The sequence below is a fragment of the Pan paniscus genome, chromosome 1 (assembly GCF_029289425.2).
Source record: "Pan paniscus chromosome 1, NHGRI_mPanPan1-v2.0_pri, whole genome shotgun sequence".
NCBI classification, from domain to species: Eukaryota; Metazoa; Chordata; class Mammalia; order Primates; family Hominidae; genus Pan; species Pan paniscus.
In genome coordinates, this window is record NC_073249.2 from 17,337,830 (window position 1) to 17,362,590 (window position 24,761).

The 24,761-nt window shown below is 43.1% G+C and overlaps 1 protein-coding gene across 5 annotated transcripts in view; it reads right to left on the reverse strand.

Moving 5' to 3' along the window:
- Nucleotides 1-24,761, reverse strand: part of DISC1 (DISC1 scaffold protein) — a 414,191-nt gene that overhangs the window by 176,778 nt on the left and 212,652 nt on the right. The window contains exons 10-11 of one of the 5 annotated variants that reach the window (XM_063596539.1): nt 15,113-15,118; nt 8,639-9,133 (exon numbers count right to left, since the gene is read on the reverse strand). The exons of the other annotated variants lie outside the window; for them this stretch is intronic. Of the exons in view, the coding sequence (XP_063452609.1) occupies nt 8,853-9,133; nt 15,113-15,118 (287 nt within the window). The 3' untranslated portion in view covers nt 8,639-8,852. Of the gene's footprint in view, nt 1-8,638; nt 9,134-15,112; nt 15,119-24,761 lie in introns of those variants that run through there. 5 annotated transcript variants of the gene reach the window in all.

Consider the following 24,761-nt stretch of genomic DNA (forward strand, 5'->3'; position numbering starts at 1 on the left):
TGAATAACCGCTTTGATTCTGAGTTTCCGCTCATGGACTTCTGATCTACACTGGTCCTTTTCCTCCACATTGTTCCTGGAGAAACTGGCAGTAGACTAGACCTTGGCTCCAGCATCCTTTCATTCTTACGGAGATGAGAAACCAGGGACTCATTGCCCTACTTTCTTAAAAAGCCCAGGGCAAAGAAATGGATGAACTCACCTAGAGATTCTGATATTGGAAAGAAGTTGCAATCTGTCCCATGACAGTTTTATGAGAAGTTCAATCTACCCCAAGAGTCTGAAAGAAACCATATTGTCTTATTAAAAGCAATGGTTCGAATCTACCTGAATTCAACATAAAGCTATGCTTTTGTTAAAAGAATGTTTTAGGCCAGGCGCGGTGGCTCATGCCTGTAATCCCAGCACTTTGGGAGGCCAAGGCAAGGAAATTGCTTGAGGCCAGGAGTTCGAGACCAGCCTGGCCAACATGGTGAAACCCCTTCTCTACTAAAAGTACAAAAATTAGCCAGGCAGGTACCTGCAGTCCCAGCAACTGTAGAGGCTGAGGTGGGAAAATTGCTTAAACCTGGGAGGCAGAGACCGCAGTGAGCCAAGATCGCACCACAGCACTCCATCCTGGGCGACAGAGACCCTGTCTCAAAAAAAAAAAAAAAAAAGAACATTTGATAAACTATGTCAATCAAAACTAAATTCTTGTTAGTTCTATATTTTCATGGCAGTGAGCCTGCAGACCCTGTGAAGACATTACAAACTATGCACGTGCTGAAACTTGGAGCTTATCTGCAAGCTAATGAAGACATGTTGGTCTTTTATTATCCCTTTTATTACCAAAATGGGGTGACCGACTTTATTATACAAAAGCCATATAAGTCCTTTGCAGAGTCAGAGACTAACTCTGTCACTTATTTGCTATGAATGTGGGCATTTTTTACTTACATGAGCCTTGAGTTCAACAAACTGAGAACAATGTCTACCTTCAAGGTGAGAAATAAACTAATATTCATAAAGTATTCCCAACTGTGCCTGACACACGAAATCTCCAGCAAACGGCAGCTGCTGCCAGCATCACATCATCACTCCATGGTGCAAGTCATTTTGAAATGATCACATGATTTGAAAATATTACCAAACTAAATGTCTTTCCAAGTGCAGCAAAGATATCCAGATGTTTCCTGGGTCACCTGAAGTCACCATTATTAACCCAATAAATGGCTAGAGACACTTAAATCCTCTCTAAGTGAAGAATGAAGAGGTCTTTCTAGTTCTGATTCTATAACATTAACTAAGGGTTGTCTGGATACCACCCTTAAGTAACAAAATATTACAAAGCAATCATACACCAGATACTTCATTTTAAGACAGAAATGGTGTCTGAAAATCAGAAGAAAAAAATTTACCAAGTTCTTTCATAAGCAGACTATTATTCTTATCCTCAAATAACTAAAAATTATCTGCTAAAACCATCGAAGTAGTCATTTCTTGAGTATACTTCTTTGGAGTCCAAATATGACACCACTAAGGGAATCCTCACAATGGGAAACAGTTGCCATGAGTGATGAGAACACCAAGAATGCTCAGCTCAGAGGCAGCATTCCGTCTCTGCTCTGCCTAATAATAGCTGCTGGAGCTATTTCCAGCCACTTAGGCCTCTGAGTCTCAGATGCCTCATGTATAACACCACCTACTCTACAGGGTTGTTTTGTAAATCAGAAATGAAATAAAACGATGATAAAGCTTTTTATCATCTGTAAAGTAATATAACTGTTGTCAGGTATGGTGGGTGCTGGAGCCATCCTCCTGGTGAGAGCCAGTTGATAAACTTTCAAGAATTTTGTGAGCCACTTGTTAAACCAGAAATAGCTGGAAATCAGCCACAGTGGGAGATTTACACTATGGAAATGGCCAGACGTTGCCAATCAGGACTTTTTTTTTTCCTGGAGAACTGGTTCCTAAGCATTTAACAGCACATTATTGGTCCTAGTAGCTGTTGTAAATAGATATAAAGCTTCCTAGGCCTACAGGTGAGTGAGCAAACATTAATGGGAAAGTAATCTACTATGAGGTGATATCTCAATCAGATTCTTAAAACATTCATTGTATGAGCAAAGCAAGAAATAAGAGAGCATACTAAGAGATGAAAATGGAAAAATATCACGTGACAGCAACCTCTTGTACATGCTGTGGTCTGACCTTGATATTGAATGGCATCATCAAATTGCATAATCACTAAGATCTACCAAAACATAAAGCAAGTTAAAAGCTAAATTTACTCAAGATATAGTGGCTACTGTAGTGAAATCAAAAAGAAATAAATACAAATAACTAAATAATAATTAGGCTCTGAGAAAAATTCAGTCAAGTATGTCCTTTCTGAGAAAAAACTTCCAAAACCACAACAACCAAAAAAAAAAAAAAAAAAAAAAAAAAAAACTTGTCAAAATCAATGACAGAGTCTGGGTGCAGTGGCTCACTCCTGTAATCTCAGCACTTTGGGAGGCCAAGGTGGGAGGATTGCTTGAGGCTAGGTGTTCAAGACTAGCCTGGTCAATGTAGCAAGACCCCATCTCTAATAAAAATAAATAAATAAATAATAAAAACAATGACAGAAAAGGCTTTTAACCTCAAAATGTAAGAAACACTCCACCCGAAGGACACTCTCAATCATGTCTCATTGCATCTTTGTTAGACAGATAACCAGTCCCACCCTGATGGATTTCAATTCATACAACGGCACCATCACAGAGCCCAGATGAAGCTCCTGTTTCTCATGTTCTTCAAGGACTTTCCTGTGCCGACATTCACAGGAACAGAACAAAACTAAGTTGAAGACTTTCTTTAGATAAAGGAAATAGAAAAACACAATACCATTTGAAGGCAAAAGTGCCCTTGGGGGAAAAAATTGATGAGGGACAGAATCATCTTCAACTGCTAGGTCCAAAAATGCAGTCTGCAATTCTGCCAAACTCATCCCACACAGGACTCTGCTGACACAGGTTACTGTATAGCAAGAGGATGAAACTGGCTTAGATTAGAAAGATTTGTCCCAATTCAAGGAATGAATCAGTGAGAGATAAAGGGTAGGGAAATGTGTCTCATTCAAGCCAAATTTCAGTTTTTGCAAGTGCAAAAAGATAACAAAAAATGAGAATTGTGGGGAATGGAAAATGCTTGATAGTGATAAGTCTGAAGATAGAAAAGAATAGACTCTGCAGCCGGCAAAAATATTATGACATGGAGCCAGGAGGGAAAAAATGTTGGCCCTTTATTTTCTTAAATTCTTTCCTGAAAACGTGGGCTTTTCATATCTGCTTAACCCTGAGAAGGCTCCAAACACACACATCGTAAGACATTACACAAAATATTTTTTGATATGTAGGTTTCTAATCCAAAAATCTGAAATTTGAAATACTTCAAAATTCACTATTTTCTGAGCACCAACATGATGCTCAAAGGAAATGCTGACAGGAGCATTTTGGATTTTGGATTTTGGATTTTGGGATTAGAGATGCTCAACAGGTAAATAAGCAAATATTCAAAAAAAATCCTAGATCTAAAACAGTTCTTGTCCCAAGCATTTTAGATAAGGGATACTTAACCTGCATTATTATGTTGAATGTGTCTTTGGCTTAGAATATTGTCAGTTTTTCATAAACTAGAAAAATCAATCAGATGCCAAGATTCTTTAAAGTTTTATAGATTTCTGGAATAAAACCCTAAACTATTTAGAGTTAATTTACTTTGCAAATATGAAATTGTATGGAAGAAAAAGACATCACTCCATTTCTCAGTTTTTCACCCTTGATTTCCAATTTTCTGTGGTACAAGATCTCTACCTAAATCCACATTAAAGCATTACATTTAATCTCCTTCCATCACTAAGCCTTTCACAGAGTATGAAAACTGGAAGCCACCTTGCCATGGGAACCCACATTCTCTCTGATTGACAAACTTTGTACTGCTGGAACAATACATGGATGGGAAAGAGGAGCCCCAACGAAAAGCTCAGCTCATCAACCCTCCAAGTCCTCAGTTTTCGACTAACACAAAATCTGGCAGAAGAGCCCAGGCTTCCTTACTCTCTGGCACTCATGCTCTCCATCATCTACCAGTGCTTCTTTTTTTCTTAAGAAGAAAAACTCAGTCATAATGCAAAAGAAAAGAAAAAGTGGTTACATAGAAATCCACTTTCAGAAAAAGCCAGAAGAGATTTTGATGTAATAGCAACAAAAAATTTTGAAGTAGGCATCAAATGGATGTTACAGACTGATGTTTGTGCCCTCCCAAAATTCATTTGTTAAAATCCTAACCCCCAAAGCGATGGTATTAAGATGTAGGGGTTTTGGGAGGTGATTAGGTCATGAGGTTAGAATCTCCGTGAATGGAATTAGTCCCCTTACAAAAGAGGCCCCAGAGAGCTCCCTCGCCCCTTCCAGAATGGGAGGACATATTGAAAAGGCACCATCTATGAACCTGGAAACAGGCCCTCACCAGACACCGAATCTACCACTGCCTCGATTCTGGACTTCCCAGCCTCCAGAACCGTGAGAGATACATTTCTGTTATTTATGAGCCACTCAGTCTATGGTACTTTGTTACAGCAGCCCAAATAGACTAAGATAATGGAGATAAATAGAAAAGAAATAGAGCAGGGTGGACAGACCTAGATCATCAATGAAGAAACAAGTGAAAATGTGTCAGATAGACATGGGGCACATTGCAAAATTTTTTTTGGTGGGGGGATTATACAGGAAACTAGGTATTGTTTTTAAGCTGAATTCTCAGAACCAGAAGTATGCTGGTTTCCAAAATAAGTTGATGAGATGCAGCTCCCACAGATGAGACCGTGAGCTCAGACACCATTCCCCAGAGCCAGCTGAGGATGAGTGGACACTCAAGAGTTATAGGGTGTATTTTAAAATAGAAATTAGCTTCTGGATTTTGCAGACTTTTCCAGAATACCTCTGACCAATCAATAGCTTTCACAAGGGTGACCCTGAAATTCATCAACGTTTTACATTTCCAGACCCCATCTCTGAGGTTTCCACTTTCCCCAGATACTTGGAGAAACCTGGGAACAAGGCAGGAGTTATTAAAATACTAAGAAGGCCAGAAGCAGGAAGGTATGGAAACTTCTACAGCACTCCCCAGAGAAACGGAACATGAGGAAGAAACTTGGACTTTGCAACATCTTTTTTGAAAGTGAATAGAAAAAGGAAGACTACAGGAATCGACTCCAAATTGTAACCTTCGGCAGAACAACAGAAAAGGTTGTCTAACCCAGCGAGTGTGTGGAATAGTAAATAAGAAGGTTGAGAAAGAGTAGGGAGACAGAGGAAGACAGCATGCGACACAGACCAGAATGAAGACGAGCACCCTTGCCACCTCCAGAGACAGGCAGAGCTCATGACACAAGTTCAAAACAGTGCTCCCTCCTCTTAATAAGGCTTTCAAAAAAGATCCACAGGAAATTAACTGGTTTTATCCACATGGAAGACTGATAATCAGCCCCAAATGAATGATAAATTGACTAACCATTGGAATTACCTGGAGAACTCTGAAAAACATGCTGAGTCCAGGACCACCTTGGACCAAGGGCCCAGCAGGTGGCCCGGATGCTTAGCCAGGGAAGAGAGCCATGGCTATAAATAAGCCCTGACTTAATGTCTTGGAAGACAAGACAAGAAATTCAGTGAGGCTATATTTTATGGGGCAACTGAATTATTAATTGAGTTAGTAAAATCTGTTTTATTTTGCTTTTTTGGTGAAACAACTGAACTGACACAAGTGGTTGTTTGCTTGGATGCTTCTCCAGGCTCCATCCACAATTGTGTTTAGCCCGGCAAGCCACTGGAATGAATTTCCCAGCTGCAATTTAACCCGGGCCTATAGCGGCAAGAGTTAGCTGATGTTTTTCTCCCTATGCTCCAGTGCCTTCAGGGAAATTTGACTTCAAGGTGGGGTGGTGGCAGGAACTTAGGTTTCTCCTCTATAAATCTTTTAGAAAATGCTTAGAAATCACAGCCATAGAAACCAAGCAGCATTCTTGAATGCACTAAGCGGCCAGATTCCGGGTAGCCGGTCCACATTCTTTCTCAGTGTGGCCCGTCTAGTTCTGACAATGAGAAGTCATGGCTGCATTTGGACTGTGCTGATTCCGGAAGAAAGTCAAACAGACTTCAGCTAACTTCAATATTCTCTGTAACAAACAAACAAACAATTTTTTCAAGATTCTAATCATTCTAGGTTATTGTTTGCCTGTGTTAGTTATAAAATTCCAGCATCACAAAAAATACTTGACAAGGTCCATGGAGAATATCTAGTATAACCCTAATTTTTGCTGTGAGGAAACTGAGGCCCATGGTGTTTAAATGGCATGGCAGGGATCTGGGACAAACCCCACATGTCGTGATTCCCAGGCCAGTGGCGTCTTCACACACCTGGAGTGCCATCAATGACACTTATCCAGATAATCAATTATAAACATTTTAAATCAGTTAAATAGATCAGAGATTTCCTGTGCTAGACAGGCTATCCATGTCAACACATAACTTCGAAATGTGTGAAAAAGTAAGAGTAGTACTTTAATTTCTGAAATAAATTTGTACTTGGGAAAGTGGGGCTGACATTGGAGCCTGTAGTTCTGGAGGGTCCCCTAGAGTCCTTGCCTTTCTGTCGTGACCAAAACTCACAGAGTGCCTTGACCGCTCTGTGACCCAGACAGCAGCAGGTTTTTCCCAGCAGGCTTGAACCCAAACCAGGGCCTTGAACATTCCCACACATTGATAAAGGTATCTAAGCTTTTGCCCAAAACACTGAAAGAAACTGGCCCTGGCCCTGAGCCAAATTCCTTAAACCCTCATGTAAACTCCATCCCCTGAGCACCTCGCTGTGGACGTTTCTAGGTGGAAGACCCCTTTTCTCATGCTGCCGCCGCAGGATTGCTGCAGCCCACTCTGCCTAAGTTCCCCTAATGAATGCTTTGGCCTGATCACTCTGGCTTTTACTGCTTCTTTCTTTGGAATCTCAGTAGGCCCCATCTTGGGAAAGTTTGGGGCACTCCTTTGTGGGGACTCCCCTGCCACCACCTTTGGGGTAATTCCAATGATGGGTTCAGCAGGATGAAACAAGGTCACAAAATGAAGCTTCAAGAGGATATGAAGGAAAATACCATGACTTCAGTTCCCCACTGAGCAGCACTGGGAACCATTATCATTGCAACCTGCTCACGCAGGGCAGGCAAGCTCCCTGGGCCGCAGCCACCTAAAGAAATGGCAGGGGCAGGTTTTCAACTAGAAGGTCATGTGCCTGAGCACAAGAGAATTACCCTGGAGCAGGGACATGAGAGAGAATCAATGCATGGGAACTAACGGGGCTGCAGTCACTGAAAGCACCTGGAAGTAAGCTCATCCTTAAAATAAATATGACAGATTTCCACAATATCCACAACATCGTTTCAGCAACTTTGATTTCAAACAGCATTTCATTACCAACTGCATTTTAATGGGCACCCCGAGAACAGAGGGGAAGCAGAATAGAGGAAGGGGGAAAGGAGATGATTAACTGCTCTTGTGCTCCTGGACTTGCCACCTTCTTCCTGCCTCTTCATTGCACAGTTTCTGCCCTGCATTTTACCATCCACATGCCACAGGATTCATTATGTTCCAATATACTGTGACACATAAATCTGCAATCCAACCGAGAGCTCATAAAGGTCACCATCCAAATTGGGCAACCCATCTCCCATCTGATCATTCTTGCAACTAATGAGCTGTTTAGGCTCACACAGCTTGACAAACATTTGTATGAGTTTATGTTTGCTGAAGCCTTCGGCATATGCACGTCAAGCCAAAAACAAAGCTAGAAGTGTCATCGCCGGATAGTCACCCAGAGAGTGGCAGCCACGACTTTCATGTTCAAAGTGCCATTTTAGGATCTGAACTTAAACAGTACAGCAGCTGTTTGATTTGGATATCACATAAAATTAATGGCCTAACTAGCAATGAGAACCTTTTTTGGAATATGCACGTGAACATATTCAAGGAAGAAAGATGTGCCTAGGGTTTTTTCAGACTTTGAATCAAGTCCCAAATTAGAGACTTGCTTTTGTGGGCTGTGAAAATGGACCAACTGAAGAGAAAGAAGGGGAAACGTCACTTCCCTTTGGATATAATCACCCTTAAAGTCATTTCATGGAAAGGAAAATAAGCCATACTTAGGAAGGAGAGAACATAAAGACTCTTGGTTTAAGGGCATGAGGAACATCTCAATTGCTCATCCTCAACCCCTGCCCTCCAATATTTGTGGTTTAGGCTTTATGTTGTAAATGCAAGAAAAGGGACTACTTCATGAAGAGAGTTCAAAAAGAGAAGTGGGATTTCAAGTTTGGGAAGGAGGATTGTTATTTGTGTGTTTGTCTTAATGGAAATTAAGTTTAACTGCTTGCATCAAATGGGGAACATTCTGTCACTGTGGATGAAATAACTTGAGCTCATTTATAGAAAGTTATTTTTGTCTTTTTAATGTACTGTTTAATTGACAAAAATTCTATGTATTATATATATAACATGTTATTTTGAAATATACATATGTTATATAGAAAGTTATTTAAATATGAGACACTCTTTTGTGATTCTTTACAGTACAGTGTAAAGTGAACAAAGACTTAGAATAAGGTGTAAGTTTTCAAAAGTGTCATTCACAAAGTTAAGGATTCGTAAAGGACGCTGCATCAACATTAAAAACTATAATTTTCTTCAACTTTTTAAACTTCTTTTATACTTCCACTAAATAAATTTCTTTCCTTACCTAGAATTTCTTATTTTTCCATTGATATTTCCTTACATTAAAGAATTATTGTAGGGGCGAGGCACAGTGGCTCATGTCTGTAATCCCAGCACTTTGGGAGGCTGAGGAAGGTGGATCACTTGAGTTCAGGAGTTTTAGACCAGTTTGGTCAACATGGTAAAACCCCATCTCTAGTAAGAATACAAAATTAGCCAGGCGTGGTGGCGGGCACCTGTAATCCCAGCTACTCGGGAGGCTGAGGCAGGAGAATCGCTTGAACTCGGGAGGCAGAGGTTTCAGTGAGCAAGATCGCATCACTGCACTCCAGACTGGGCGACAGAGTGAGACTCCAAAAAAAGAATTATTTTAGTTCCTTAGTTTCTTGTATCACATACCTCCAAGTACAGGGTGATACACTACACACCACATAGGAGAGACATAACTTTGAAGTCTAGGATACAAACTTGAATCTTTTCAGAACATAACAACTAGAGGAGGCCTTGCAAAGATTTAACAGCAGGAGGAGAGGCTGACAGCAGGAAGAGCACATGAGAATTCATAGTTATAGCTAAGTGTTTTATTAGAAGGTTTACATATACTGCTCTACCTTTTATATAAAAGAACTATATGGAAATGGATATTAGTAGGTATATTTGCCAGGAGTTTTTCACATATTACACATATTTAACAATTTAACAGGCATTTTACTTTTTAAAAGTTTTACAATTCTATATATCACATCTATCATATTTCATATTATCACATATATCACTTCAGTTGTCCCTCAGAATGACTAGAATAGGATTTCATGCTCATTTTATAGATGAGGAATTTGAGGCTCAGAGAGAAAAAAATTAGAATGACTTACCCACAATCACTTAGTAAGAGGCCAGCCGGGATTAAAACTCAGGCCCGCCAGGCAACAAAGCCCCAGCAGAAGCTAGCCTCATGTTGTTGATTTATGTATTTGTGAGTTGGTTATCAGCCCCAGGGTCATCGTGACCCAAGAATCCCCTTGGGCCGCCCTAGACTGACCACCCCACCCAGGTGGGTGAGCAGCTTGGCCCTTCGTCTAGGAGATTGCTACACTCATCTCAATCCTGTGCAGTAAACAACAGATTATTATTGTCAGTTCAGCTGCTAAAGGAGGTTGTTTAGGGCGGTATTTCCAGTCTCATCAGGGCCACTGGGACTCCCCAAACTTAAGTTCAACCACAAATTCAGGGATACAGGCACAGGAGATGCCAAGCCTGCAGTGAGCCAGGACAAGGCAGCTGCTGTATCTTGGCCCTGGGTCAACCCTGGAGCCTATCTGTAGCCTGTCTTCAGCCTATTTCAGCCTACTGCTCTGCGTGGCAAGTTCCTCACCAGTCGGCCCTTAAAACAAGAAGCCAGTACCTTCCTCACCAGTCAGCCCTTAAAACAAGAAGCCAGTAACCCTCTCAGTTCGGAAGCACTTTAATGCTAGTACAGTCATGTACCACTTAACCACATTTTAATCAGCAATAGACCATGTATGTGATGGTGGTCCCCTAAGATTATAATGCCACATTTTTACTGTACCTTTTCTGTTTAGATATGTTCAGATACACAAATACTTACAGTGTGACAATTGCCTACAGTATTCAGGACAGTCACATCTGCACAGCTTTGTAGCCTAGGAGCAATAGGCTGCACCACGTAGCCTGGGTGTGGAGTAGTAGGGTGCACCATCTAGGTTTGTGTAAGTACACTCTATGACGTTCACACAATGGCAAAATTGCCTAACGATGCATTTCTCATAACGTATCCCCAACATTAAATGATGTAGGACTGTATTTGATTATTTTGTTTCTACAAATATTATTCTCTTCAGTGCTTTTTTAAAGGACAACGGTAGTTTATTAAGGTCTAAATACCTCCAGAAAGAATGCTAAAGGCAAATACCAGCAAAGATGTCTAGCAGGGCTTCAATGCATCCTCAAGCAGTGTTACTCTTAAAAGCAGAAAAGAGTAGAATGCATTTGGTTCTGTTTAAAAATCAGATCCAGAGGGCGTTTCCTAACTGCAGTCTAATCTTTTAGAGTTGCTATAAGGTCAAATATTGGGCCCAAATCCATAGCTATGTGGCATAATCCCTTGTAAATGACAAGATGAAATTTGTAAAGAAACAAGATGAAACAGTAAAGAAACTTCAACTTAGTTACAATTCTATTTCTTTTTCATGTTAAAAACAAAAATCCCTGACTTCTTTCTACTCAACATCATTTACAGTCTGACCAATGCTTCTCCGCCATCTCTCTCCCCAACTTCATCCCATATGGAAGATGGAATTGGCACCCATCTTCATTATTACAAAGCTGATGCATTTAGCCCCTGATATCAATGCCAGTTTAGGCAGAGAGGGAACCTCAATTGCAAAATAATTATGGCTGGTTGAAACTGTGAAGCCTGAGGAATCAGAGAATTAATTAGCCACTCCTGCCCTGACTTAAACAAGACCAGGAGCATGTGCCCCAAATGTTGATATAGGAATGCTTTACAAAATATTAGGAAAGTTAATGATCCTGACTGTCTCTTGGGTTAAGGGCAATGCGTTTAAGAAAGATGCATAGAAAAGATGCATAGAAAAGCTGTGTCTGATTTTACATCCTTCATACCCTTGCTGTGCTCACCCCTGTGAGTAGTTCTCCTATATCACCTTTACTTAGCAATGCAAAGGGAAGTGAAACCAATGAATCGTTTTGGAGCATTCCACATCTAAAACCTGAGATAAATAAGCTCTGAAATAAAGATTCAGAATAATTGAATCAATGAGCGACTCCAAATGTCACCTTCAGATATTCTGAAATGAGATATCCCTCATCTATTACAGAGGAAAAGTAAAATCGATTGAAATTTGTTTTTGTCAGTCAGGCCTTTGGAGATGAGCCGACTGGTGTTTAATCCCATGCTACCCCTCGCTGGCTGTGTGATCTTGAGCAAGTTACCGAACCTTTCAAAGCCTCCATTCCATGACTGAAAAATAGGAAGAGCAACATCCCTCCCTCACCGTGCTGTTCCTGCTGTAGCAGTAGAAGGTCCTGGACAGGTCCCATACCTCACAGCAGCCAGACCTCCTCCTAAGCACCCTCTCCCATGAAGGAGAGTGTGTGAGCCCTTGGTAAACCTCTCACCTTGTGCACCAAAGCTGTCCAGGTTAACACTTTGCTCCCTCCTTTCCAAAGACAAGGTCCCAATTTTATATTCTAAGCCTTTTGTAAAACAGAGGTTCAGAAGAGTGGGGAACTCTGCCTCCTCAAATGCTCATTCTTCTGCCGGCCCATGAGTGCCGCATTCCCACTCAACTGGCCCACATGAAGACCAGCCAGCCTGGCTGCACTTCTGTCCTCACTTCTCATGGCCCTTACATGTGAGATGCTCCATGATGATGCATCACGGCCAACTCCTCTCCCCATCTCTGTCTCCGCCACAGCCTTTAGCACCTGTAAAATGGGGACACCTGTGCTGGGGGAGCCCCAAGTCTTCTTTCAGGTCTGCACTTCCACGTGAGGTGTGAAATGATCTCATTTCCACCCCCTTCGGACAGGGGTGAATGTGGGCCTGAGCCTGGGTTTGGCTATGTGAGTGACTATATTCAGTTTCCTGCTGCTCAGGGCTGACTGTTTTATAGCAGGTTTTGCAGCACATTTATCGCCCCAACTCTGCGAGAGGACGCTCAGTAGGTACAGGTAATCATCTGTACATTCAGGTTCCTCAAGGACATAAGAGTTAGAGAAAGGCGGCGAATTACCCACTCAGAACAGTGCCGTGAATCTAAAAGTCAATAGCCACCCATATAACCACTGGATCGTTAGCACTTAAAGTTGCCTTCGAAAAACACAGTTAAAAAATATACTCAGAAGCTCTTGTCATCCACATGCCACAGATGTGTGAGGACATTTATGGTAACAACAACTAACATATGGATGAGAATGTACAGTAACTGCAGGAGAAGTGCTCAGTAAGTGTTCGTCCTGTGGAAGGCAGGCCCCCTTTAGAAGTCAGGGGCATACCGACCTCTCCAGGCACATGATCCTGGGAAGCACTGCTGCCCTTGCTATGACCTTCACACCCTGCCAGTGCTGGTTTCCCTGTAAGAGTGTCTGAGATGACTAGGTGACAGCAACAGCCTAAGGAAATCCAAAATTAAAACAATGAGCTATTTGTGTTCCCACTTCTACTGAAGGCTGGCTGAACAGATAGCAGAGAGCCAGAGCGTCGGACTTTCCCAAAAGCAAGAGATATCAGGGCAATTAAAAATAAAAAATGAACCAAAGATGTACCCTTTAAATAGAAGTGCCCCACTTTACCATATTTAAAACAATTCTGATAGAATATTATTTTGCTGCTTCATACAAGAGAAATCTCTTCTTTTCCACTTTTCTTCTTTTTCTTTTTCTTCTTTTTTTAGTGTATAGAGAACTCCAAAAACATTTCTTAACAGAGCAACAACTTAGGTTGCATTCGTACAGGATCGATATCTCTACAGTGTATTTTTTTACCTGTCACCATCCACACAATTATTTCAGAACATTCCCTGTCAGGTTCTACTTTGTGCTCCGCACAACTCGGGAAGATTTTCATCACCCCAAGGACATGTGAGAGAAATTTATGGTTTACTAGAAGGTTAAGCAACTCAGGCCCTAGCATTGTACAGACAGACATGTCTTTCAAAAGGCAACAGATTTACTTGATGGTCAACTCTGGCGTCATTGGTGACTCGCTAAAGGCTGTCTGTCATAGGATCCTACCTCACGCCTCCGTCTGTTCCCTGATTTAGTGATCAGTAACAGTAATGCCAATGGGGACACAATAAAGACAGCCGAGGGGAAGGCACCCCCATCATCCACGGACCCCTCCACCCTCCTCTGTTCCTTGTCACATGCACCAATTATGCAGTCCTGCTCTTGGCACACTACCAGAGTTCTCTGTAGGTGGGGCCCAGCCCTCTCACAGGCATTTACTCTTTCACAAAAAAACAGCACAAATCAAGATTAATTAAGATAGAGAAATCTCAAGCAAGCAGAGATTTAGTGACACTTTGGACACCATGGTGAGTGCTATGGAAGCGTTTTAATGTACAGAGTCTGTCTCATGCTTCCAAAGTTCTGTTTAAATCAAACCACTGAATGCAATAAGGATCGAAGACACTAGGGAACAAAATGGAAACTAAGACCCAGTCCTTGCTCTTAAAAATCTTACAGTCTATAGGAGAAACTGCATATGTGCTCATGAGAATATAAAATCAGTTCCTGAAGAGAAACCAACGTGTTATGGTGGTGAGAAGACAAAGGTTATATTGAGGATCAGAAAAGGTATCCGACTCTTTCACGAGCTTGTATAATAAGTCACAACTCACAGTGAACTCTGTCATGCTTTGTTTTTGACCTAAAATCATACACTTGGAAAGAACCAAAAGGATCATTTGATAAGCAAAATGGTATGAGGGAAACACACACACACATACACACACACACACATATACACATGAAAACACAAACATACACTACACCACACACACACACACACACACCGCCATCATCATCATCAGAGCCCTGCTATTGGCTCCTGGTTATTGACTTGGGGACCTTGGGCATGTTGTCTAACCTCTCTGAGCACTAGTTTCCTCTTCTGTAAAATGAGGATAGGCCGGGCACGGTGGCTCACGCCTGTAATCCCAGCACTTTGGGAGGCCGAGGCGGATGGATCACCTGAGGTCGGGAGTTCAAGACCAGCCTGACCAACAGGGAGAAACCCCGTCTCTACTAAAAATACACAATTAGCCGAGCGTGGTGGCGCATCCCTATGATCCCAGCTACTCGGGAGTCCAAGGCAGGAGAATCACTTGAACCTGGGAGGCAGAGGTTGCAGTGAGCCGAGATCAGGCCATTGCACTCCAGCCTAGGCAACAAGAGCAAAACTCTGTCTCAAAAAAAAAAAAAAAATGAGGATAATAATTCCACCTTGCAGGATTGTTGTGATAAGTAAACGTAACATATATCGAGAAGCTCAGCAGGTACAAAGTGTTCAACAAATAATATCTCCTGATAATTGGACTAGGTTCCTCCAAAGTGAACTTCAAAAGACTGTCAGTTCTTGTCTTTTAAATATTCACTCATTTATTCATTGTTTCACTGCAAATATTTATAGTAAGCCCTCTATGTGCAAGACACTGCAGAGTATGAATATAATGTAATCCCTGTATCATGGGATATGATCTAATGGCATAGTTTGATACTGCCCAAAACTTGATCCAAGACATCAGGCATAATATGCAAGGGACAGGGAAGAAAGGGGGCATTGACACCCATCTCCAATTCACCTATGCACAAAAACTGAAGATCACTGAGGTTAAGTAACTGGCTGAAAGTTGCAAGTGTTATTTTTTGGACAAACTGAGAAGTGATCGGGGTCTTTTGATGACTAGTCAACTCACAAGATTATCTTTGACCAAGTAGATAGACCATCCTGGACACATCCTAGAGCCTTGCTACACAAAGGAGAGGTGAGAACAGCAGCAATAGCATCATCTGGAAACTCATTAGAAATGCAGATTCTCAGGCTACCCAGGACCTCCTGAATCACACCTGGCATTTTAACTAGCTTTCCAGATGGTTCAGATGGATGTTGAAGTTTGAGAAGCACCACCCTAGAGGAACTTCAAAAGACTGTCAGTTCTTGTCATTTAAATATTCGCTCATTTATTCACTGTTTTTCACTCAGCAAACATTTACAGTAAGGCTTCTATGTGCAAACACTGCAGGGTATGAATACAGTATAATCCCCGCATCATGGGATGCAGTCTAGTGGTGCAGTTTGATGCTGCCCCAAACTTGATCCAAGACACCAAACCTGTTATGCAAGGGACAGGGAAGAAAGGCTGCATTGATACGCATCTCCAAGTTCTCCAAGTCACTGTGTACAAAAATACCATCTGCTTGTTAAAACAATCAAAGTCACAGACAGGCCTGGAGTCACACCAGCCCTGTTTCTCTCTTTGCCCAGGGGAGGGACCTCAGGCAAACTGCCTCCTTTTGATGAATCCCACCTAAAAAAATAAAGTCTTGGACTTCAGGAACATCCAGATTCTTCCCAGCAGCTCTCTTCATTTCTTCCTAACTCTTCTGGTTTTATTCATTCACTTGGCAAATATTTGAGTGACACTATCTGCTGGGGATTGCTTCAGTGCTGGGGACATTGGTGACAAGATAAATGAGGCCCTATCAGCCAGCAATAAGTACCACACTGAGCACTGAGACAGGGTAATGAGATCTGGCATTGCTGGGTGGCTGCTTTCCATTGGATGGTCAGGGAGGCTTCTTGGAGGAACAGGATTTAACTTGAGGCCGAAACGGCACAAGGGGAGAGCCATATAAAACTAAGGAGAAACCATTTTAGGATGAGGGAACAAACCCTGAGGGTGTGAACAAGCTCGGTGCATCTAGACATGTAAGGAAGGTTCCAGCATGTGAAGGAGCGAGGAGGGAGAAGGGTCCGGTGAGGTCTTACAGCAACAGAGGGTCCAGCCACATGAGGCTGAGCAGCCAAGGTAACTTTCTGGATTATTTTCTGTGTGTGACCAGAAGAGTGCTAGGCAAGGATCTGATTTTAAATTCTCTTCTTATAAAATGAGGTATGGAATAGGCTGCTATGGACTGAACTGTGTCCTCCCCCAAAACTTATATGTTGAATCCCTAATCCCTGGTACTTCAGAATGTGACTTTTTGGAAACAGAGTCTTTAGAGAGGTGATAACATTGAAATGAGGTCAAGAGGTTGAGCCCTAAACCAGTCTGATCGGTGTCCCTATGAGGAGAGGAGATGAGGACACAGACACACACAAAGGGAAGGCCATGTGAGGGAGAACGCAGGGAGAAGACAGCCATCCGCAAGCCAAGCAGAGAGGCTTAGGGAGAGATCATTTGTGCTGACACCTTGATCTCGAACTTCCAGCCTTCAGAGTTGGGAGAAAATAAACATCTGTTGTCCAAGCCACTCAGTCTGTGGTTTTCTGTGGCAGTAGGCCTAGCAAACTAATGTAAATTTAAGAACAATGATCTTTATAATAACAGAGAAAACAGCAAATTCTCCTGTACTTCTCTAATTGGCACATGTTCTTATAAATGCTGGCTTAACCTTTATAACTCTCTCCAAATCTTAAACTGGACTTAAAAGTCCTTCAAGCTAGTGATCTAAACTCTAGTTCTGCCCAATCCCAGAGTCTTTTTCCAACAGTTCCTGAACCAATCACAGGCAAATACCTGAGTTTCCTTATCACATTATCCTGCCTGAGTTTCTTTCAGCTAAGAAACATAAAACAAAAAAACTCATGCTGTTTCTTCCGGTTTCAGTTAAAAGCCTCCGCCACTTTAGTTACTATGTTGCCTTAAATTCTAAGATGCACTGTCTTTTTTGTTTTTCAACATTTAAAAAGTAAAGATGCGATTTGGAACTGGCGTGTCCCTGCACCGTGAGTGTCTACCTGCCTTTGTCAAATCCAGGATGCATCAGACAATCACTGGCATTGTAGAAGCAAGAGAATGCGACGATTTTCTGTTCCTTTTGAAAAGGTCGATGAAAAGCTAGGACAGAGACTCTTTTTCCACCTTTAACTTTGGCAGTTATGTAGTGGCAGAAATTATAGAAAAAGTATAGCTCTCACTTAGAAAGGCCAGGGTCCAAATCCCTGGATGGCTATGAAGATGCTGCCCGCATTCCAAGGCAGACAGTGTCTTCGCAGTTGTCCCGTCCTATGGGCCCCTCCGTGGGCTTTGCCCTACTGCCTGGATCCTCCATCCCTGGTTAGCAAGCTCTGCATGCCCAGCTCCTTCTGAAAGCTGCCTCCTCCTCTCTGCCCTAACAGTGACCTGGTCATCCCTGGAGGGTCTCATGGCATCTGCAGCCACTCGAGTGTGGATGCTCACTCCCCACCCCTACCCAAGCAGTCAGTGTCCTCCCACGTCCCTAACGTGGCTCTACCTTCAGGTATAATCTGTTGCTGCTTGAAGGCTCAGGGCATTCAGCTTCACCCCAAGCTGTCCTTCTCATTGCTCTCATCTGGGACATCCCCCTTCTCTGGGGTCCTTGATCCTGGACCTCCACCTCCTCCCCACCCCGAGCCCTGCCGCCATCCTTGCATCACCAGGCCGACACCTGGGCTTCTGGGTCCTTGGTCTCACCATCCCACCTCACTTCACCTTGGCTTCATCTGCACCCAAACTGAGCCACTGAGCTCCCAGCCACCTTGCCACTACTTTTCCCACACCCTAGTTATTTCTGCCCCTGTTCCACGACCACATCCAGCCACCCACCCCTCAACCTATCACTTTCCCTTCTTTATCAGCCTCCAGTGTAGACATAGCCATCCATCACTTCACTCACCTTCCTGCCACTCCGTTCGGCTCCCGAACCCAGTTGCCTTTCTCCTCTACCTGCCTGGAAACCCCCAGCCTGGCGTGCTCGCTGTTGCCATTCCCTCTCCCTGAAGCAGGCTGCTGAGCACAGCTGGGGAAAATGCATGATCTCAGGGACACTGTCCCCAGAAGTCACTGGGCCACCTTCCAAATGGGCACCAAATCCACCTGGCAATTCTGTGTTCCCCGGGCCAGGTCTCCCCACCTTCAAGGCACCACAGCAGACCTTTCCCCACTCTCCTCAAACCTCCCCCCGCCGGCCTTCCTCCCATTCACTCACTCACTTGCTCACTCATATATTCATTCAAAAATGTTTGTGGAGACCACAGCCAAACCCGGTCCAGAGCTGGCACCAGGATGTGGCTCAGTCATTCATCACCCTTCTCTGCTTTCTCTTTGTAAACCAAAAACAAAATTCTAAGTTCCTCAACCATGTAAATGGACTTCCCGCCAGGCCAGAGAACTCTAAAATTTAACCAGAAAGACTGGCTCAGGCTATGACGGGAAGTAGGGTTGAACATGCCTCGATATAACCTCCGGTATTAACATCAACACAGACCTTACATCTGATAATAAATATTTACAATCTAGTCTCTCTGAAGCCTGCCACCTGGAGGCTTCAGCTGCATGAGAAAACTTTGGTCTGCACAACCCCTTATCGAAACCCAGACATTCCTTCTTATTGATAATAACTCTTCTTTTTCTTTTTTTTTCTTTTTTTTTTTTTTTTGAGTCAGAGTCTTGCTCTGTCGCCCAGGCTGGAGTGCAATGGCACAATCTCAGCTCACTGCAAGCTCCGCCTCCCAGGTTCATGCCATTCTCCTGCCTCAGCCTCCCGAGTAGCTGGGACTACAGGCGCCCACCACCATGCCCGGCTAATTTTTTTTGTATTTTTAGTAGAGACGGGGTTTCATGTGTTAGCCAGGATGGTCTTGATCTCCTGACCTCGTGATCCACCCCCCTCGGCCTCCCAAAATGCTGGGTATTGATAATAACTCTTTTGACCAATTGCCAATCAGAAAATTTTTAAACCTTCCTATAACCTGGAAGCCTCCCTGCCCGCCCAACTTGCTTCAAGTTGTCCTGCCTTTCTGGACCAAACCAATGTATTTCTTAAACGTATTTGATTGATGTCTCATGTCTCCCTAAAATGTATAAAACCAAGCTCCATGAAAACCCTAAACCACAGGGTTCAGAGAGCTTCTGGGCTGGTGAGGCCATGGCAGTGCTGGGAGGTGGCACACCTGGAGGGGGCATGGAAGCTCTGCGCCACCCCCATACCTTGTCCTATGCATCTCTTCCATGTGGCTGTTTCTGAGTTGTATCCTCTACAATAAACCTGTACACATAAGTAAAGTGTTTTCCTGAGTTCTGTGAGCCACTCTAGCAAATTATCAAATCTGAAAGGAAGGGGGGCTGTGAAAACCATGGGCTCTGCACACAAGTCAAACAGAGCTAAATGGAATTCCGGGACAACCAGTTGATATCCAAAGAGTTAGTGTGTCCCTAAAGGCAGGGGAACCCCACAAACAAAAACAATCCGTGCTCCTCACACACTCCTGCCGGTCCTCCCTCATCCCTGACCACAGTCTCTCATGCTTCTTTGTGGCTCCTTGTCCTCTGCCTGTCCCCTAAAGATTAATGTTCTTTAGGATACTCCTTTGCACCATCTTGTCTCTGCACTGGCTTTTCCCATGCACTCTCATCTATCTGCACGGCTCTAATTATAATCCATATGCTGAGAACAGCCAAAGCCCTGCCGTCAGTCAGCTCTCCTTCCTCAGCTTTGCAACCAGCTCTCCACTGAACATCTCCACCTGGATGTCACTCAGAAACTGCAAACTCAACTGGCTCAAAGGAGACGTACAATCTCTTCCAAATCTGCTGTTCTTATGGCCTTGATTCTAATGAATACCCCCCACCGGTGGTCCAGGCCAGAAAGCTAAGCTTCTATCTTATCTCCTCCCTCATGATCACCTGCACCTCCTGCCTCTAAGCATCCACTCTCAAGTCCTGTTGGTTCTCACTGCTGAACAACTTTGTAATGTATCCCCTCCTCTTCGTTCTCACAGCTGCTCTCCTGTCACCTTCCTCTCTCCTGCCACTGGCCTCCCTGCAGGGGGATGGCCCTCGTGCCCAGTGTGGAGTGGATTCTCTCTCCATTCTGCAGCTGGACCCAGTGTGGCCTTTTTTTCATCCCCCCAATGCAAATCTTATCAGATCACTCCCTGCTTAAATCTGTCCAAGTGCCTCCTATTGCTCTTAGGACCATTTCCAAGCTCCTTAAATGGTATACAAGCCCACCTGGCCCCTGCCTAATTCTGGAGCTGAAGCTCTCCCCACTCCTCCACCCCACTGAACAATGCAGCCCCGCTAAACTTCTCGCGGTCCCCATAAGGAAGCTTTTCTCTATCACCTCTCATGCTTGTTCTTTCTTCTGCCTCAAATGGGCTTTCCATACTTTTCTCCATTTTAACTTTTACATATCCTGAGTAGCAGCTTAGATGTCATCTCTTCCAGAAATCTTTCCTGGCTTTTCATACCTCCCCATCATACACTTATCTGACTGTACTGCCGTTGTCTGTTTTCTGGTGGCGTCTCCCAGTGGGCTCTAGCATTCCAGAGGACCAGGATGGTACTGTTAGGCTCAGCACATGTAACCAGCTGCAGACACAGCCCGGCACATAGTGGCTCACTATAAAAATTAGTTGAAAGCAAGGACAGATTTACCATGAATCTAATGGCACATAAGCCTCAGGGTCCCCCGCTGTCACAAGTCCCCTTCAAACCCTGTATCCAAATTTGAATCATAATTCTATATTTTTTTTCTTTAAATAAGACCCATACTCAAATTGTGTAAGCTCCAGTCCTCACAAAACCTGGACCCACCATTGGTTACATAAATGAATGAGGGGGAAACTGAGGCTCACAGAAGTGAAACAGCCACCCCATCTCATGTCCCTCTGATGTGGCACAATGAGGATCTGAATTCACGTGTCTGACACAGCTCACACTCCATCCAGTGTGCATAACAAGCAAATCAGCTCATCACTCGTAGCCTCAGCTTCCTCATTTAGGAAGGAATATGTTTGCTGCATGGGATGTCATAAGGAATAACTCAAATAATATCTCCAAAGTACCTACATAGGAGTTGGCAAATGAATGATTCTGAAATATCAGACTGTTAGATAAATAATACTTTGAAATACCATACTCCACAAGTCTCACTCAGTTCTCAAGTTCAATATCCATTGAAATGGAGTTCTAACTCAGCAAACCTTTACTAAGCCCCTATTCTATGCAAGGATTACAGGAACTGGGGGCAGAAAACTAATAGCCTTGAAAAGGCTGGGCGCAATGGCTCACGTAATCCCAGCACTTTGGGAGACTGAGGTGAGAGGATTGGTGAGAGGATTGCTTGAGACCAGAAGTTCAAGGCCAGCCTGGGAAACAGAGAGAGATCCTATCTCTACAAAAATAAATGTTTTAAAAATTAGCCAGGCATGGTGGTGCATGCCTGTAGTCCCAGATGCTTGGGAGCCTGACGTGGGAGGATCAAAGCCCAGGAGTGGGAGGATGCAGTGAGTCATGGTTGCACCACTGGACTCCAGCCTGGGCAACAACACAAGACCCTCTCTTAAAAAAATAAAAATAAAAAACAACAAGAAAAACTGGCACAGAGGCTAGGGAAATAGATATTTAAACAAATAATTACAAAGTATGCAAAAAGAATTAAATATCTTCATCGTTTTTACTGTTTTCTAACCTTAACATTTTGCTCTTTTTGTGTGTGTGTCTAAGGAATTATCTCTTGCCCTCTTGTCTGAGGTTGACTATGTAGTTGATTAACAGTTATTAATAATTAACAATTCTACTCAGCCATAGAGCAGCCTTTGGTTACAACCTGAGTGATTTTTAAGGAGACTAAGTTAAAGCTGTGAATTGAACAAAAACTGAATAAGATTTTTATGGGTGTCACCATACAAACCCTCTAGGGAGGTAACAGTTCCTTGAAAAGAAGCCAAATTTAACTTAGCCAACAGCACAAGTTAAGAGGTCAGAAAATATTCAGTAGGCAACTCCCTCTCTGATACTAAGCATTTAAAACATTTGCACATTTGTAAAAGTTGCACCAGCATGATGCACAGAGCAACCACACTGACCAGCGAGCTGGATAACTGAGGTACAGCCTGTACAAGAGCCTGAGAAAGATCTACCACCCACTCTGTGACTCCTTGAGGGGTGACTCGCAATGCTGTGGAAATTCAGGGTCTGGGGAGTGTGCACACCTGGCTTGTGCCAGGCTTTGCCCCCTGGAAGGTATGTGGGTTTGGGCCAAACCTCACAAAGCCTCTGCTTAGTCAATAATAATAGTAGTAGTAGATAATAATGCACTAATAGAGATCCAGGTTGAGTATCCCTTATCTGAAATGCTTAGGACCAAAAGTGTTGTGGATTTCAGATTTTTTTCAGCTTTTGGAAGATCTGCATAATTACCTGTGGAGAATCTCTAATTTGAAAATCCAAAATCCGAAATGCTTCTGTGAGCTTTTCCTTTGAGCATCATGTCAGGCCTCAAAATTAGTTTCAGATTTTGGAGCATTCCAGATTTTGGATTTTCAGATTAGGAATGTTCGACCTGTAATAATAACATCAACCTCATAGAGAGGATTAATGAGATAAGACAGGTAAAGCACGTGGTAAATGAGCTATATGTCTTCAAGTTTTTAAAATTTTTTAAAAATTTACACGCAGTAAAATTCACTTGTTGTACAGTTCTATGGGCTGTAACTTGTAACCATCACCACAAACAGGATACAGAACAATTCCAAGGCCCCTAAAGAATTCCCTTGGGCTGAGGCGGAGCTTGCAGTGAGCTGAGGTCGCGCCACTGCACTCCAGCCTGGGTGACAGAGCGAGACTCCGTCTCAAAAAACAACAGCAACAACAAAAAACAAATAAAAACAAAACCAAGAATTCCCCTGGGCTGTTAATTTCTAATCAGACCCTTCCCCAGCCCCTCTCCCAATTCCTAAACCCTGCCCTTAGAGGTCTCTTCCAGAGCATCATATGAATAGGATGCTACAGCTGTAGCCTTTTGAGACTGGTTTCTTTCACTCAGTACAATGCATTTGAGATGCAGCCAGGTTGTTGTGTATATTGATAGTTTGTTCCTTATTACTGAGTCGTGTTCCATTATGTGAAGGTACCATAGTTTGTTATTCTATCCACTCAGTGAAGGACATTTGACTTGTTTTCAGTTTTAGGCAATTATGAATAAAGCTGCTATAAATATTCATTACAGTTTTGTGGGACATAAATTTTTATTTCTAGAGGATAAATAAGTACCCAGGAGTGGAATTGCCAGGTCACATGGCAAGTGTAATGTTTAACTCCATAAGCCACTGGCACTGTCTTCCAGATGGCTCTACTGTTACATCCCCACCAGCGATACTGACACATCCCACCAGAGATATATGAGCAATTGGCCTGCTCCACCTTCTTGGCAGCACTTGGTGTTGTCAGTATTTTTTATCTTAGCTATAATAGGTGTGTAATGTTTGGGTTTTTTTTGAGGTAGAACATTTATATGAGACTGTGTTTAATCATCGACTTTTGATATAGTTTAGATGTTTGCCCCCTCCAAATCTCATGTTGAAATGTGATTCCTCAATGTTGGAGGTGGGGCCTTGTGGGAGGTGCTGGTGTCATGGGGACGAGTCCCTTACGCATGGCTCGGTGCCCTTTCTGTGGTAATGAGTTCACACAAGAGCCGGTTGTTTAAAAAGAGCCTGGCACCTCCACCTCGCCTCTTGCTCCCTCTCTCGCCATGTGACACGCTGGCTGGCTCCCCTGCCCTTTCCGCCATGATTGTAAGCTTCCTGAGGCCTTGCCAGAAGCAGATGGCAGCACTATATTTCATGTACAGCCTGCAGAACTATAAGCCAAATAAACTTATTTTCTTTATAAATTACCCTGTCTCAGGTATTCCTTGATAGCAATGCAAACAGACTAACACAACTGTAATACAAGAATGTTCAGGAGCAGTGGAGGGTACAGAAACCAAGTTATTTTAATGGCTAGCCACGACCTTTCAGAAATCTTGAAAACCCCAGCCTGGTGAAAAGGTATCTCATGGTGTGGCTCTGTCCACTTCTCCAGCCTCATCTCCTATCATTCTCACTCTTACACCCTTCAGTCCAGCCAGATCAATAATCACATAAACTAATATTTATTGAGTCCTTATGATATGCTAGGGCACTAAGCCAAGATTGTTACATGTATTATTACTTTATCTACTCATGGTCCTAAGAGGTCAATATTAGTAGTAGTATTATTTCTACTTTACGTGGGAGGAAACATACTCAGAGTGATTAGCAAACTTTCCCAAAGTTACACAGCTGCTAAGTGGTAGGGCTGGGATTGGATCCCTGTCTCCTAGATGTGCCACGTTCCTCCGACCTCTGAGTCTGTGCTCTCCTCTTCCCTAAAACAACACTATTTCTGCCCCTTCCATCCCCAAGCCACGGTGCATGCCCTGC